The sequence below is a fragment of the Vitis riparia genome, chromosome 8, assembly GCF_004353265.1.
Source record: "Vitis riparia cultivar Riparia Gloire de Montpellier isolate 1030 chromosome 8, EGFV_Vit.rip_1.0, whole genome shotgun sequence".
NCBI lineage: Eukaryota > Viridiplantae > Streptophyta > Magnoliopsida > Vitales > Vitaceae > Vitis > Vitis riparia.
Window position 1 is genome coordinate 1,757,368 of NC_048438.1, and position 19,145 is coordinate 1,776,512.

General features: G+C 29.7%; 1 protein-coding gene across 1 annotated transcript; it reads right to left on the bottom strand.

Moving 5' to 3' along the window:
- Window positions 1–9,226: 9,226 nt before the first annotated feature.
- On the bottom strand, window positions 9,227–9,908 carry LOC117920993 (mini zinc finger protein 2-like). The gene has a single exon (XM_034838730.1). The coding sequence runs from the start codon at window positions 9,900–9,902 to the stop codon at window positions 9,459–9,461; it is 444 nt and encodes a 147-aa protein (XP_034694621.1). The 5' UTR covers window positions 9,903–9,908; the 3' UTR covers window positions 9,227–9,458.
- Between the last annotated feature and the right edge of the window lie 9,237 nt (window positions 9,909–19,145).

Here is a 19,145-nt window from a genome sequence, read left to right on the forward strand (position 1 = left end):
TCAAGTATTTAAGTTTTGTGAAGCAAATTATACATGTACTTTTGTTAAGGTATAGGAACACACTACTGGCAAAAGGCTTTACTTCCACTCCAAGAAAATAGAACAGTGATCCAAGGTCCTTGATTGCAAAATCTTAGCCAAGCTTTGCAATTAAAATTTCAACAAAATCATCATTATTTCTTGTAAGAAGAACATCATCCACATATATGAGAATGACAGTGGTAATCTCATTAGGACGATAGACAAAGCGTAAAGCATCGGATTTGCTACAATGGAAGCCAAGTTGAAGTAGATATTGAGAGAGTTAATTGAACCAATCATGAGGTGCTTACCTTAGTCCATAGAGCGATCTTTTAAGTAAGCAACATAGTCTTTGTTTGGTGGAATCAATGAATCCTAACAATTACTCCATGCAGACAGTTTCCTTAAAGTTTCCATGTAAGAATGTGTTTTTGACATGGAGTTGTCTTTTCTTCCAATTGAATGATAGGGGAAAAACAATTATTAGCCAAATAATAGTTAGTCAAACTATAGGATTGAAGGTTTCATCATACTTGATTCCAAAGATTTATGCGAATCCTTTTGTGACCAAGCGAACCTTAATATGATCAATGGTTGCATCCTTCTTAGTTTTAATACGATAAACTCATCACTTTGAGCCTACAATGTTAATTCTAAGAGGTTTAGGCGCTAGCTGTCATGTTGCATAGCTTCTACCCAGAGTGGATCTTTCAAGGCTCATTTGAGAGTCTTTGGTTTAGTTAGAGAAGATGAGAAAGGCCTTTTAGTAGCAATAGCTGCATAGCCTTGCAAAAATGAGGGTGCTTTGCACAGCTGGCCAAGAGAATGGCTGAAGACTTGACTCTAAGCTTTCCATGATTGGTGATTGACTTTCCATATTTTGTGGTTACAGTATGACATGATTAGATGGTGTCTTAAATGGTAGCTCAATATAGAATTCTCTCATCTGCTCATGATCAGATTGAGTATATGGCAATTGTGCTGAGCTTTCCATGAATAAAAATGGATTTCCATATATTTTGGCTGAAGTGTGGTGTGTTTGGAAGATAGAGGCATATTAGTATGAAATGAGACTGTAAGTCCAATCTCAATTTGTTCATGTTTTCACTCTACTACCACATTTTGTTAGGGAGTATTTCCCGAACAAGAAATGCATAATCAATGCCACAAATTTGAATATGATCAATGAAGCTGTTGGAGTTGAACTCTCCACCCCATCACATTGGAAAATCTTGATCTTTCAATCAAATTAGTTTTCAACAAAGCTCTTAACACTTGATGAAGCAATCAAGGAAATTATAGTTTCACTTTAAAGGTATATCTATGTGAATTTGTTAAATTGTCAATAAAGATTGCTTAATACCGAAAGCCTTGATTTGAAATTATAGGAGTTAGCCTAAAAGATCTCAATGTATCTTTTAATAGGAGATTCCAAGTTTTTATTGTTATTTTTTAAATGTAGTCTACAACTTTTACCCATTTGGCAGCTAATACTTAGGTTTTGCTATCTAATGAGAAACATCAATAATATTTTTCCCTTTAAATAAAGATAACAACCTTGAGTTAGGGTGTCTAAATCGTCTATGCCAAATTGTATAAAAGAAGCCTCCTTTCTTTATTATGCTCAGGAGGACTCCACCAAAGGCATATAATTGCCCTATTTTATGAGCCCTCACAATTATTCTTTGGTTTTTATCCTTAACATCAAAGATGCAAAAATTATTTGATGTAAACTTTCCAACATGAGAGATTAGTAAGGCATTTCAATCACCCATAAAAATCATATCATTGCCTTTGCAAGGTTCTAGGGAGAACAATTGTCTGCATCATTGTCTAATTGTGTAATAGCTCATGAATCAACAAAAAATAATGGATCACTTTCATCCTTAAACTTAAGAGCAACAAAGGTTTGTGGAAATCCTCTAACTTGTATGAATGATCAATCCTGTACAAACAATTGATGGCAAAGTGACTAGTTTTTCCACATATCTGGCAAGTAGTTTTACCAACATTGGAGTTATTTAGGTGCTATTGTGGCTAATTTTCTTGCTTAAGCAAGAGTGTTTTGGTAGTTATTGTGAGAGTTGAAATGCCTTCTTCGTCCATTTTTTTCTTAGCCTTTTTGGATAAAGAAGACGTGAGAATCATGGATGTACATCTTTTTTTTCCTCACACTATGACACTATAGTCATTCATGGCCTGAGAGACAAAACAAGTTGGTTAAATGATGGATACGTATCCTTTGTAACAAGGACTCTTTAATTGAACGAGAGCCCTTCTTGAATCCCATCAACATGTTCTTCAAGTTTCCTTCATTTTCAATGGTGATAAGAAGTTGTTGTTCAAGTGAGATCCATAAATCAAAGAAAGTTCTTGGTTCTTCAATACGAGTAAATCTTTTTCCCTAGTTTCAAGGAGCCATGAAGTTAGAAGCCCATTGTTGGTTATCCAAGTTTGATAATGAGAGTTTATACTTTTTTTTTTCATCCATGATTTCTTCAACTGGTTTTTCATTCAGAGCAATGTCATAGTAGATACCATGGTTGTGAATTGGTAGAAGCTTAATTTGATAAGAATCAAGCATGAACATTGGTGGAAGGATTATAGGTTGAGCTCGGGTTTTTGCTTTGACAGGGAAGAGAGATGAATACATGGTACTTTGGTTTGTAGGTATAAACTTTGATACCATGTGAATTCTCATAACACTGATTCAATTCTTGATTCCTTTGATCAAATACATTGAGATAGGCCTTATAGGAAAGGGAATTGCATCTATCAATGAGTAAAAAGATAAGAAAAAGATAGGTAGTAACTTGTGCTTAATTGTTAGAGGATGGATTACAGTTGACTATGATTTGTGCATATTAATTTTCCTCTTGATTTTCTTGAGAAACTTCTTGATATGTTTCTTAACCAGAGACATTTGTGGTTTGATTTGTAGGACTATTATTCTTGAGAAGTCAATCGATTAGACTTAAGCCTATTATGCATATTTTCTTTTAATCTTGGCCTTTCTATTTTTTCTTTAAAAAATTCAAGAGTGGTGTTTGATCTTTCTAATTTTTTAAACTCAATCCAAAATATTATTTTATCAGGTACCCATATTACTTTCTCAACCTAGCAAATCAAAAAATATAACTTTTTAGGACTATTTCATAAGTTTCAAAAAAAAAAGAAAATAGAAAAAAATGTAATATGCAACAATGTAAACTCATAGACCTAAATGACTTAAAAACAACACCAAAATATTTAATTAGGGAATTGGATTGGCTTAGGTGGGAAATTTTTTTGCCCTCAAACCTAACCAAAATAATTGGTTAGACAAAAATTCTAACTAAATTAACCAAATTGAACAAGGGTTCTTCTTATATAAACATGTACATGAGCAAAGCTTTGTATTTTGATTTGGCTCGTTCTTCGAAAAAATTTCCACCCTTATTTCTATTTCATCTTCCTATGCTTATTTTACTCGAAAGATTATAATGGTTATGAGACCAAGAAAGGGCACTGCTAGTCATCATCTTCAATAAGCTCACAAAAAGTTATAGTCTGAAGGGGAAATTTAGAAAAACAAATGACATGGTTTAAAGAAATTCCATATATTGAAACTACCTACATTAAATGATGAATTTTGAATGAAGATGATTGAAGGTATGAAAAGGTAAAGACACTAGATGTGTTGCATATTCCATATGAAACAAGACATGGTAAGTTTCTCCAAAGTAAGAGGTGGATCATTGGTATGACGGTGAAAATGTTTCAAGATGTTGAGATTCTTCGAGGCTCATTTGCTGGAACTTTTCTTTGGAAAATATTTTGGAGATGCATTTAGGCTATGTTTATTTCTTGAGAAATTTGAGAAAAAAATATGAAAGTAAAAAATAAAAGGAAAACTTGAGGAAAATTCATAAAAATTTTCTTTTTTGATCGTTCATGGGAAAGTTATAGAAAAAAATTATATCATTAAGGAATTCAATTTTAATAAATTTTCCTAATATTTAAAAAAATTGAGTAAGAGACCTCATTGATCCCACCTACTCAAGTTTCTTAGTAATCAATCTTTAGTCAATCTTGAGTCCATATCAGTGCATTCCATCCTACCAAGCTAGCTTCACACCAAACTCTCTCTATGTAGAGTCATACCACCAAGTTCCATTGCATCAAACTACTTGAAGTCACATGGAGATGTTAATCAATAAATAGCTTTTCACCTATTTCATCTCATTATCACATCAAAATCATGTAAACACCACACAAAACAAGTCGAGTTAAGATAAATCTTGAGAAAATAAACCAAATAGGAAATAAACTTCTCTTAAGCTTTTACAAAACTTGGATTATAATGAGTAATTCAAAAATACCTCAAAAATGGTGTAGCAACCCAAAATATGTCAGATGTTAAGCACCATCACTACCACACAAGCTAAGTTCAAGAAAAAAAAAAAAAACCAACTAATATTAACAAGAGATGGTTTCATCTAGGCAAACATCACTACTGGCCAATTGAATTGACAAGCGTGACAAGTAAAATTTTATAGTTAGAAAAGCCAAAGGAGACTTTGCCTACTTCACCCAAACTGACCCATGTTGCTTAAATGAAACAACTAAGCCACCTAAGCAAATTGCACTAAGAGAGTGTTTAGTAAATCAATTTAATGACTTAAAATACCTTAACATCAATTTAATTTATTAAGTAGATTAAGAATATTTAGTAAAATAACTTAACATCACAAACTTAAAGTTAAAAATAACCTTAAGTATTAAGTCAAAATAGTTAACTTATTATTGATTTCAAATCTTTTTTCTTTTATTTGCTCACATCTAATGAGACTATATTTAACAACCATGACTCCACATCCATGACTTATTTTTTATAATAATATTTTATGGTTATCTTATGTATTTACAATACTTTAAGTATGAATGTTTAATTTATTGTTTAAGATTAATGAAAATAAATATTAGTTAAAATTAATAATGATAAATATTAATTACAACAAATGGGGATAAATATGCCAATTTGATAACTTAGCATAAATTTTAAGTTAATTTTACCAAACAACCTTAATACATAGAGTAAAATTTAAGTAGTAAGTTTCAAGTCAACAACTTAAAAAATAATTTGACTCAAAGTCAACTTAAGTCATTAAATAATAAGTATTGAACTTTACCAAACATCCTCTAAGTGAGAGAAAAAATAGACTTTTTTCAAAGAAAACCTGGATCTCTGTGTTCCCTATGCCTGGATTAGGTTAGGTACATGTGAATCTTTCCTAAACTTCTAGTAGCCATAAGATGGAACAACCTTCCAAGCATGAGAAACTTCCAACATTATAGTTTCTAGATAAAAAAAAAAAAAATGAAGTCTAACTAAGATCATAAGTTCCATTATGAAGGTTGAAATTTAAGGAATCTTAGTCACATACTTGTGCTTCACCACAACAAGTCCTATGAACCAAACACAAGCCTTTTGATATGATCAAGGAGGAATTCACTTAAATCATCTAATTGTGAGGATCCAAAAGAAAGCAATTAGATCGAGTTGATCTATCATTATGGTGGTTACTACTTATGTCAACTGAAGCCCTTTTGGTATAAATCCCTGACCTGATCCTAAAGCTACAAGCATAGAATCAGAGCCATGTTGGCAAGTTAAGCTTGAGAGAAGGAATCTTAATCAATTTCTACTATTAAAGTTCACTTTCCTTTTTTTGTTAGTTTCTAATATACATCCCTCTTTTACTTGTAAAAATCATTTTTTTAGAACTTCCAACCAACACTTACATCTCAAAAACTCATGCCTCTAGAATGATTAATTTAAAATTTCCTATGGAGATGACCAAACCGCTATACAGTTGTTCTTTTTATTTTTAGTTCAAAAACTAAAAGTTTCAATGATAAATCTAGTTTAAAACTTTTTTATAACTTTCATTGCAAAACTCATTTTCTTTAATTTATTTAAAATAGAACTTGGAAAACCAAGCTTATACTTGGAACAACCCTCCAAGCATAGGATTCCAAAGCACCTAATTTATATTCTCGATACCAAACTAAGTGAATTCTAAGAAGTTTTCCAACTAAAAAATAAATGACTCCTTAAGGACTCGTAGAAGGACTAAAATTTCACCTAGGAAATTGAGGAAAGTAATAAAATGAGGTAAAATTAGGAATTCCTAAGCGACACTCTTTTTACAAAAAAAAAAAAAAAAATCTCGACTAGATCAACACCAACTTTATACCAAAAGATGTTTCAAAATTTGGTTCTAATTTGGCTAAAGCTTAGGAAATTAATGTGAGACTCTATAACCCTTTAGGCTTTGCTTAGGTTTTAAAGCTTTATACCTATGGATTCGTTTTGTGATAATCAATCCAATATCCATATTAATTGAAATACATTGTTTTATGAAAGGATCCAAACATATTAAAGTTGATTGTTCATTTATTCGAGAAAATATGCAAGCCTATATCTTACAAACCCATCGTTTACACAATGACCATCAACTTGATGATATATTCACTAAAAGCCTACCCAATTCAATATAATTTCATGAGAACTTGTCCAAGTTATTCTCAATCAATATCTAGGCTCCTACCCGAAGGAGAGCATTGATGACAATGAAGGAAGAAAGATTAGCTTATTTCATGAACATTTCTATATAGAATTTGGAATATTTCTTTGGTTAATTGTATTGAGAGCCTTCCCCTATGATGTATTATGTTCTTTTGAACTTTTCTTACATATAAAGGTTTATCATAATTAGGATTCTTCCCATATTCGCAGTTGTGTTTTGTTATTTTTGGGTTTTTTGATAAGCATCCATCAGTAAATCTCTCTTCTTCATTTTGTAAATTTAGGCACATTTGTGATTTATTTTGATCTTTCACCAACTAATTTTATGTGAGAAAAACTATTCAAAAAAGCTAGATTGAGATAAAGGGAAGGGAAAAGGAGAAGTCAAGAGAGAGGCCCATAGAAAGAGACTATTTGAAAGGATAGCTTGAGGAGAAGAAAGAGACCATTCAAACCCTCAACTTATTAGAGGCCTCTCTTTCTTGGATAATAAAGACATTTATAATGCTTTTAGCTCTTATCATGGATTGGGCATCTTAAAATAAGTCAACCATTGTTTTTCATCTAAGACCAATACTTTTATATTTTGAGAACAAGAAAAAACACATAGTTTAAAAGGAAAATAAGAAGATTATTGTTTGTTAAACAAAAATACTACAATTATTCTTCGTGCACCATAGTTGTTCTTTGTTGATGATATCATTATCTTTTAAGAAAAGTTAGATATTAAGGATTTGTTTGAGAATGCTTTCAAACATTTCTCAAAAAGTAATTCTTAAGAATAGTTTTTAAAAACAAATTTATGATATTTTCTAAAACAAAAGTTTGTTTGGGAACTTGAAATGTTCTCAATTAATTTGTTTTGTGTATTTATAATTTTTTTAAATAACTTTTATCTATAATACTTTATTTTCAATCATTCTCCAAATTTGTAGAATTATTTTTTTTTAAATAGCGTTTTCAAAACTAATTCTAACCAAAAAAATGTTTTCTGTCAAAAAAATTACCAAACACATTTTCAAATATGAAAACATTTCACAAACATGCTCTAAATATTTGGGAATCTTGAAGTATTTTTTAAGGAATTGAGATTGCTCATTCAACAAAGAATTATTTCTAAATCAAGGAAAATATGGTTTGGACCTCCTAAAGGAAATATGACATTTAGGTGTGAAGTTTACCAAAATACGAACTAAAAATTGCAAACTCAGTCTTGATAGCGAACCATTGGAGAATAGTAGTCAATTCCAAAGGCCGGTTGGTAAGTTAATTTGCTTGATCGGTATTCACCCACATATCACTCACATGGTCAGCTTAGTCAAGTTTAATTATACATGACCCAAAAAATATTGATATAAATGTTTTTAGTAGAAACCTTCAATGTTTGAAGGTTTCACCAAGTTGAGGCATTTGGATGTCAAAAAATGGTCATATATACTAATATTGTGGGATATATAGATGCAAATTTGGTTGGAAGTCCAATGGCTAGTTGTGCTACTAGGTATTGTATCAATGTTGGTTGTAATCGTATTATTTAAAAAAGCAAATTAAAAAGCAAATGTTGCCCAATCAAGTGCAAAAGTTGAATATGGAGCAATGGCTGCCATGATTAATAAGTTGTCTTTGCTTAGGGTTTAAAGCTTATATACCTATGGATTTGTTTTGTTATTATCAATCTAATATCCATATTAATTGAAATTCATTATTTCATGAGAGAACCAAACATATTTTAGTATATTGTTACTTTATTCGAGAAAATATGCAGACCTATATCTGACAAACCCATCATTCACACAATGACCATCAACTTGCTAATATATTTACTAAAAGTCTACCTTCAATGAAATTTCATGAGAACCGCCCATAGCTAAAGAGGAGTATTGATGATAATGAAGGATGATGGATTGATGCTTATTTTATGAACATTTATATGTAGAATTTGGAATATTTTTGTAGTTAATTGTATTGAGGGCCTTCCCCTATAATGTACTATGTTCTTTGAAACTTTTCTTATATTTTAAAGTTTATTATAATTAGGATTCTTCCCATATGAGGTTATGCTTTGTTATTTTTGGAAATTTTTTCATAAGCATCTATTAGTAAATTTCTCTTCTTCATCTTGTAAATATAGGCACATTTTGTGATTTATTTTGATCTTCACCAACTGATTTTGTGTGAGAAGCTATTCAAAAAAATTAGATTGAGATAAAGGGAGGGGAAAGAAGAAGTAAAGAGAAAGGCCCTTAGAAAGAGACTATTCAAAAGGCTAGTTTGAGTGAGGAGGAGAGAAAGAGACCATTCAAACTCTCTACTTCTTAGAGGCCTTTTTCTTTCTTGGATAATATAGACATTTATAATGCTTTTGGCTCTTGCTTATCATGGATTGGGCATCTCAAAGCAAGTCAACCATTGTTTTTCATCTAAGACTAATACTTTTCTATTTTGAAGAAGAAAAAACACATATTTAAAAGGGAAAATAAGAACATTATTCTTTGTTAAACAAAATACTACAATTATTGGAAAATCAATCCAATTCTTACATTGCAACTCAAATTGATTTCCCACACATTACATCCTCCCATCTATTACCCAATCCATATAATCCTAAAACAACAATCAAAACAAGTTGAAGGCAATATAAAATCATAAATTTTATCACTTCAATACTATGACAAACAATGATCTAGATCTCCTCTCTTTCATAAACATTCTAAAATTTGCAAGAAAAGCTAGAGATGTTATATGAATCGGATGCCAATATTTCATTGACAGCCACATTCAAAGACACCCACATATAATTTAGACCTCACAACAAGATGACATGAACATTACTGGTATATAACTAGTGAATTAAGCTCCAGCCAAGTCATTTCAGAGTGGTAGATATTGAAGAACAGTCACAAAAGCATTCACTCTCAACCTCCTTTCTATGGAAGTTCCTGTGGCAACTGCAAGCAGCACACTTGAATGAGGCACTGGTTCCTTCTTCTCCGGCAGCCATGAATTCTCTGCAGCCATCTACAGCATAGCCGCCGATACTTGCCGCATGGTTTTTCCTGCATTCTTTGTATATGACATTCTTCTCCTTGTACGACAAAGCTTTCTCAGGGAAGACCGCCGCGTTCTTTTGCTCCTTGTGCTTCTTGTCCTTCAGATCATGACTGAGTTGAAGGGTCTTCTGGTCTTGTTCTTCAACAAACATGGAGGGAGATGACATGCCAGACCTTCTGTTAGATGGGCTATAATGACGAGTTGTTGCAAAAGAGTTTCTCATGGATGGAGAGAAAAAAGATGAGTGAGAAAGCTTCATTCATGGCCTCCTTTTGGTAGATTTAAATAAAGGCTTGTAGAATGAAATGGTAGGTTTTTTTGTTGCTGGCTAGTTAATACTTAATAATGCCACCCCACTTTTCAAAAAGGGATATGATTAAGAATGGTGGTACTCATGTAGGGTACATGCTTGTATCATCCTCTAATATTCATTCTAGATATTTCCATTTTTCACAACTCATGTAATTACTTATGACTAGCAACTCATGCTTATGTAAGTCTTAGTATCACCACTCCATTATTTTTCAAAATGGGAAATAATTCTAGAAGGTGACATATACATGCTCGTGAAATCATTCATTGATTTGAAAATTTTTCATTTTTGAATTGGATTATGTTTGGTTATGAAAAAGTACTAAAAAAGGAATAAGAAAATGTTAAAAGAAAATAATTTTCTCATGTTTGGTTTATCTATGGAAAATATGAAAAAAAAAAATCAAATATGATTAAAATTAGTTAAATTTTCATATTTTTAAATTATTTAATCTTTATAGAGAAGAAACAAAAAATGTAAAATGAGTTTGAGGTGATATATAAAAATAATTTATTGACTTTAAATCTAGTTTTTATTTTTCTTCATATTTTCTTTTCTTCTCATTTTTCTCTATATTTCCTTTTTTTTACATCTTCTCTCAAATTTTATGGGAACCAAACATTTCTTTAATGTCCACTACGAATGTGTAACTCAATTTAAAAGCTAAAAATTTGTACGATACTTAACTAGCAGACGGGGACAGAAGGGGGGCCACTACCCCCCAACTTGGAACAAAAGAATTATAGGTAACATTAAAACCCCCAAAGTCTCATGCGTACTCTTTTTTTTTCCTATCTTCTCTCTTCAATTACTAAGACCACCAATACACTGTACTTATCTTCTCTTCCGGTTAGGAGGAGATCATATTATTACCACCACTAGGAGTTGTTATGCTAAAGACACCATAACTCAAATTTTTTCTTCCAATAATTGATTGATATTTCGTATTTGATGTATTGGACAATCAGGTTTAGATACTTTAAAATTTCATATTATTTCTATTTTAAACTATATATATTATTGACATTGTAAAAAATTGTTAGCATGTATTAGAGTTCAGATATATAATCATAGCAAACAAAATAAGTACAGCAAAAATCACATGCACTTACCGATGGCCCCTCACCCAAACTTTAAACTCAACGTCGGTCACTAGTTATGAGCTTGTATTGTCTTTTAGGCACAAACACTTTTGACCCATTGTCACCTTAATTGCAAACTAATTGTGGTTCACAACATACACATCCTATATATGATGGAAATTAAAACCATTTTTATCTTCAAGGAGATTTATATAAGTAGATATATAAATAGTAATTCTAAGTAATGTCTAGAGTCAACCATGAATCACCCTACCCATTGGGAGACAAAAATGTCAATGAAAGAAAAATGAATGAAACCCTCTACTTATATAAATGAAACATATTATTTATAAATAATATGTTTGAAAAATAAAAAGGAAGTGATGGTAAAAAAATGTCATCTAATGGCCATCTCCTTCTCTTCTTTGTTGGCATGTTTAGTGAAGAGAATTCTAAGATGTAGACAAGTCAAATCCCTTAACTCCCTTCACGTGAAGTTTTATTATTAATGGGACTCATCTACCACCTCTCCTAGTTGCATAACTTCATCCTATAGATTTTGGTTTGTAATTTTATGGTAATAAGTAACCAACTCTGACTACTAGAAGAAAAAAAAAATTAGAAAAAGAAAAGGGAAAAATGCTTGTGCTATATTTGAACACGACTGGTAATAACTTTGACAAAGTTGGAGGAGGAGACATTGAGCTTGAGGCACACATTAAATGATACTAGTTTCATCCGGCTATTTATTAGGTCTCCCACACCTCTATGTGTAGAAACTTTCCTTCCCAAATGATACTGTTCATTGTCAATAACTGCTTGAAATTATGAAGCCCAACTGTCCAAACTATGTGGAGTAATTGTTGGGTTTTCAATATTTTAAATTTTAAAAAAAAGCTTTTTATTTCTTTTTAACATTCCAAATAAATATTTCGAATGTATATACATACACCAATACATACATGTATATATATATATAATTTGAGGTCTAAATGTAAATAATTAATTCAAATTAAAGACAGGTTTAGTTAAAGAAAGAAAGTTTTTTTAGGAGGAATTGTGTAACATCCAAAAAATTATTATTTACATTTCGTTTATAAATCAATCATTAAAACAGGTTTGGTTAAAGAAATTAAGTTTTTTACGAGGAATTGTGTAACATCCCAAAAATTATTAGTTACATTTCATTTATAAATCAACCACATAGTAAAATTAAAACACTCAAAAAATTATTAAACATAACTTATTTAATTTCCAAATACCTTAATTACTCCTACAACCATATAACAACCTCAAATTAAGTTCACTTATTTGTGTCCCCTTTATTAATGTTAACCACATTACACTTTATTGCATAAAATACTATTATTGTTCATCCCCACTAATTTATCACTGAATTTTAATTGAATTTATTTGTTTGTCTCCATTATAAATCTTTTTTAAATCATATCTATACTAAATAAAATAAAATAGGATAATCCCCAAAACTATATTTACTATGCTATTAAGAGAAATCACAAATTTGTCTTACCTTAATAAAATATTTATTTATGTCTAACTGAAACCAGTTACAAACATTGTTTTAATGGAAGAATATTGATAATATTGGTAAGACACTTTTATGTATCGGTCATACTAATTGATTTAATTTGGGTAAAGGATTTTAATCCTTATGTTATAATTTAAAAAAAAAATCACTCATTTAGCCATCTGGGTGTTACCTTGTGGGAGAAATATATAGATTTTTTTTAGATATATTAAGAGTATTATATATAAGTAAGAAAATTCCATAAATAGTTCAACAATAGGTTGTTAAGGTAAATTGTATATTTGAGCTTTTCCTAATGAAAAAATATATATATTCCTAAAAATTTCTTTTAAAAAAATAACTAGAATAGATGGACAAAAATGACATATCAATTAAAGAGAAATGGGAGGTTGTAATGTACACAAGACAAGTAAAAAGAAGAAAGAAGAAAAAAAGAGAGAATATAATTACAAAATAGTGATAAAGGAAAGAGAATAAAAAATAAGAGTTGAATAAAATTTTAGAATTATCATATTTTTTGTCAAAAACAAATTAAAATCCTAGGTATAATCACAATGGTAAGATAACATTTTTAAAAAATTTATGTTCCTTCTTATGATCTCACAATAAATGAGTAATGAGTACTAATAGTAATATTATTGTCACTATACTTCGATTCATTGAAAATATAAAAATTTTAAGGTTGGGTTTCCCAAAAAAAAAAATGAAGGGAAATGTGAGGAAAGAAAATAAAAAGAGAAAGTAAAAAGAAAGAAAATAAAAAGAAAATAAAAAATAGATTTAAATTCAAAAAATTATCTTTATATATTTCTTCAAATGCATTGCACTTATTTCCCAATATTATATAAAAGATTAAACAACTTAAAAATATATAAATTTTTTTTTTATCAATTTCAATGATATTTGATTTTTTTTTTTTTTTTGTATTTTTTATGATGACACCAAACATGAAAATATCATTTTTCTTAATTTTTTTTTTCTTTCTTTTGTATTTTTTTTTTAGGAATCAAACATAGTCTAAGTTAATATATATATATATATATATATAAAATCTCACACAAAAAAAATGACAAAAATCACTATAAAATATAAAAACTTGAAACAAAACCTCAAATTTATTAGTAAATATAAGGTTTAATTTCATTCACTTAGGTTTCGCCTAAATACATCTAACCCCTGTAGATTTGAAATTTCATCAACTTTCAATGAGATAATTTTATGAAAAATTAAAGATACATTGAGACATTACTAATTTTTTTAATTTTAAATTGCATTAACTCATAAAATGATTAATAAAAATGGTTATTATGACATGTTTTTCCTCAATGATTATAATAATTCACTAAACATAAGTATTATTAAGGTTTTATATCTAATATTAACTAATTTTATTTTACTCTTTCTATTAATAAAGGTTGTCCTTTCCCTCATAAATAAATTTCCAACTCTACATCTACATTCAAACAACACCAATTTTTAGAGCATGTTTGACAGTAATTTTAAAAAACATTTTTAATCTTTCTTATACTTCAAAAATAAAAACTTTCAAGTGTTAAAAAATGTTATAAAATCACAATCAAACATAATCTTAAGCACTTTAACCCATAAAATGATTAATAAAATGAAAAATCATAGCAATTTTTTCCTCAAATAAATAAGCTTTTTTTTTTTTTTTTTCCTACATGGAATCTCAAAATCTTATAGTTTTGTCAACCCATGAGAGACAGAATTAGAAAGCTTCTAAGCACAAGCTTTCATGAAATAAAAAGCCAGCTACTTTGTAGGGTTATAATCAAAGACATTACCATTTTCATTTAAGAAAGGAAGAGTTTGGTTGAAGAAAGGGACTTGGCAAGACACTGAAATTGACTATAGATATGAAGTACCAGCTACTTCGGGGACTTTCTTTTTGCACACCCAACCCTAACCGGAGGTGTCCCAACTCAAATTTATTTCCATGCATCATACTTGATGTTTTCATTTTATACTTGGTCAAAACAAAAAATAAAAAATAAAAAAATCATGAATATAAAAAATAAAAATAAAAATAAAAATCAAGCATATATATATATATAGAGAGAGAGAGAGAGTAATGATTAGATTACTAGCATTAACCGTTAACAAGTTATTCAATTAGTAAGCTATTTTTAATAATTAGAAAACTAAATGTCAATATTGGAGGAGTCCCGACTCAAATTTATTTCCTTACATCATACTTGATATTCTCATTTTGTACTTAGTCATAAAAAAAATGCATAAATATCATAATGTTTAATTTATTGGCATTAATTGTAATTGAGTTTATATAAATATATATATATATATATATATATATATATATATATGAATTCGGGACTTTCTTTTTGTACAATAAATAAAAACATGCATATCATAATGCTTAACTTACTAGCATTAATTGATATTGAGTTAATCAATTAATAAGCTTTAACTTATATGAGATGGAAATCTAGTTGTTCAAACTTTTGTACTAATTACTAATATTAAAAGATTAATATATGACTTTGTGACTTTCTTTTTATAATGTCTTAACCCTAATTTTTATGTCACAACTCAAATTTATTTCTTTCCATCATACTTGATATCGTCATTTTCTTAACTTAGTAACAAAAAAAATGCATATCATATATATCTGTGTGTGTGATTTTTATTTATTTTTACAATATCCAACCCTAATTGGAGGTATAGCAACTCAAATTAATTTTTTCTTATTTAGACAAAAAAAAAAAAAAAAAAAAAAAAACAAGCAAACAAATGCATGCATATCATAATGCTAAACTTACTGGTATTAATTGGTATTGATTAATCAATTAATAAGCTTAACTTGACAGGATAGGAAACTAGTTGTTCAAACTTTTATACTAATTATTAACATTAAAAGCTAATATATGAGTATGGGAATTTTTCTTTTTGTAGAATATATAACCCTAATATGAGGTGTCAAAATCAAATAATCTGTTAGATTAATTTTTTTGTAATTAATCTATAATTTGGGTCACACATGTAAATAATTAAAATGTGTGTGCTATCATTTAATTAAGCCTAAATATAGTGATCTAATTAATAATTGATTAATTGGCTTAAGGGTATAATTGTCATGAGATTATTGTGTAGATACCATTAGATAATTATTATTTTTATGAGGGGCAGAAATATAATTGTGATAAAATTAAAACTGCCCTAGCAGTTTATAAATAGGGTTATGGTCCCCATTCTACCACTACGCATTTCAATTTCCGAAAATCCTCTCAGAAAGAAATTGACACAGAATCTAGTGGCCAGAATTGGAAGACCATCTCAAAGGGTTTTCTTCCTATAAGGTTTCTCCTTCAATGGATTCAGGTATGTTTCCGCTATTATTTTTCTACTCATTTTTTAATCAGGAGATTCCAGTATATATGAAATTAGGGTATTCATCTTGGTTGATTTTAACAAGACTATTCCAGTATATATGAAATTACGGTATTCATCTTGGTTGAGTAATAACATAATCAACTTATATTCTCACTTTACATTTAATCAAAAAGGAAAAAAAAAAAGAAAAAAGAAAAAAAAATTATGCATTCATAACTGATCACTCCTAAATATTTATGCCAAAGTGTGGTTTCCAAAGTAGAGGAAGTCAATTATAACTTTAAAAATTTTGGTGAGCTGACCTTGGAATGCAAGGAAAATGGAAAGGTTTGGAAGATGAATGATAAACTTTGAGACAAATTATTTCTTTCAATTGATTGAGAATGAGGTTGATGAATTTTGTGCAAAATAAGAGAAAAACCAAATGAACTTGAACTAAAATTTGTCTTAACAAAATTTAATAACACGCTGAGAATAGGGAAATCCTTTGAGCTCCTTTCTTACCATAAAAATAAAAGTAATCATTCAAACTTTTGTATTACTTATTCATATTAAAAGCTTAAAATAAGAATGTGAGACTTTCTTTTTGTACGACAACCCAAATTTATTTCCTTGCATCATACTTGATATTCTTATTTGGTACTAAATCATTAATTAACCAAGCATGTCATAATTCTTAACTTACTAGCATTAATTCATACTGAGTTAGTCAATTAATAAACTTAACTTGGCAAATGGAAATCAAGTTGTTCAAACTTTTGTACTAATTACTAATATTAAAAGCTTAATATATGACTTTGTGACTTTCTTTTTCTACAATGTCTAACCCTAACCGGAGATGTCACAACTCAAATTTATTTCCTTCCATCATACTTGATATTATCATTCTCTACCTAGTAACAAATATATATATATATATCATATATAATGCTTAACTTGCTAGCATTAATTAGCAGTGGCGAAGCCAACATTTTGCTTCAGAGCAACCTTTAATAGTCTATACAAATTTAGTACCTAGACACTTTTTCCTAAATTAGACTAACATTGGATTTTAGTGTAGTTGTCAAAGTCTCACATGGCTAAGGGGGGGTTGTTGGTCTAGGCTTGAATCTCCTCATTGCAATTAAAAAGGATTTTCTTTCTCCACATTTTCAAGGGGGGTAGTTGCAGCCAGGTCTTAGCTGGCTCCGCCAATGTTAATTAGTATTGACTTAATTAATTAATAAGCTTAACTTGATGTATGTACTATTTTCTTTTTGTATAATATCTAACATTAATTGGAGGTACAACAACTCAAATTAATTATTTCCTTGCATCATACATAATATTCTCACTTTGTAATTAGTCAAAAAAAAAAAAAAAAACAAACAAATGCATGCATATCATCATGCTAAACTTACTAGTATTAAATGGTATTAAGTTGATCAATTAATGTGCTTAACATGATAAGAAACCAGTTGTTCAAACTTTGTTACTAACTATTAACATTAAAAGCCAACTATATGACTTCAGGAATTTTTCTTTTTTTTAGAATATATAACCCTAATATTAGGTGCACAACTTAAGAATTAACTTATATCCTCACATTGTATTTAGTCAAAAAAAAAAAAAAACAAATAAGAAAATTATGCATGTCATAATGAACCACTTCTAAATGTGTATGTCAATGTGCAAAATGCAAGGGAAATCGAAAGGTTTGGAAGATAAATGATAAATTTGAATTTTGCATAAGCTGGGGGGGGGGGGGGGGGGAACAAATAAACTTAAAATAAAATTTGTCTAAACATAATCGGTTCGTTCTTACTATAGTTCTCCTAGCTAGAATATTTTGATTAATAAAAGCACAATTTACTTGACCCAATGCCTCTAACTTGTTAATTAAACTTTCTTGTAAAATACTTAAAGCTTCCACTACCTATTTGCTTGCCAAATCGTAATATTAAGGGTTCAATAATGATTGTCTCAAGTCAAAATAGTTTTATCATTAAGTACTAGAAATACCTTGGATCCCTAAACTTCAATTTCCAAACATCAAGGGATGACATTCTCACTAAAAATGGAGAGGTCCAAATTCCGAGTTGATTAAATCAATAATCACCTAAATTAGAGGATTATTTTAAGGGTAAAATGAAGGACCTAAGGGTCCCCCTTCTTGGGCTACCACTTAAAAGATATATATGGAAAAAAAAATAAAACTAGATTTAAGAATAAAAACATAGCATGAGAAAATAAACATTGAGACCCAAAATTCAAATCCAACAATGCATTAATCCAAGCCTTAAAAATGAGAACATTCAATTACAATTGAAGGAAATGAGTTTAGAATATTGCAAAGCAACTAAACATACAGAACATGATTCAACCTAAACTCCAGCTGCCACAAGGTCTCCTCCCTAAAGTTCTCTGTAAGGGAGAAGAAGCCTAAGGACAGCTGCAAAAATCCCTTTTATAGGTACTCTAATCATGCCCTAGATGGTGTATCATGTGGAGGCATCAAGATATGAAATGGAAGATCCAATGGTCGCTTAGAGTAGTCTAAAAAAAGTGGGCCTCATGTGTCCTCGAATCATCAGCGAAAAGTGGTGGTAACATTAGAGAAAATAGCAGCACCATGGGATATGGCACCACCCTAGCATCACTTTCTCCGGTGACTCACCTCGCTCATTACTAAAAGTGGTGGCAATTTCAGTTGTCGTACCATTGTTGCGCGCACCAATTTGGAATCAATCCACCTAAAAGTTCCTCAGCTTTTCAAGACCTTCTATGCTCTACAACAATCTTTCCTAATTTATTCCCTTATGCAAATGACATCCAATTTTTTTTTTTTTTTTTTTTGTCTAAGTAGGACAATACCTTTGATCTTCATGAGACTTTGATCCTTCAGTTCAACCCATACCATACTCTTGCATTCAGGATGACCCAAGAGGTTCCTAAGATTATCATTATTCATGAAAATAGTTGTAAACATCAACACATAACGGGGAATGTAAAAAAACCGAGCATTCGCAAGGTAGCATATAATTGATTAGTTTAGAAGTGTGTTTAATGCATAAATCAAGTTTAAGATATGATTTTTATCCTTATTACCATACAAGCTATGACATCAATTAATAATGCTTGATATTACTACCATTAAGTTACATGAAGTTAATACTAACAACTTATCGACTTAAAAGAAAAAAACCT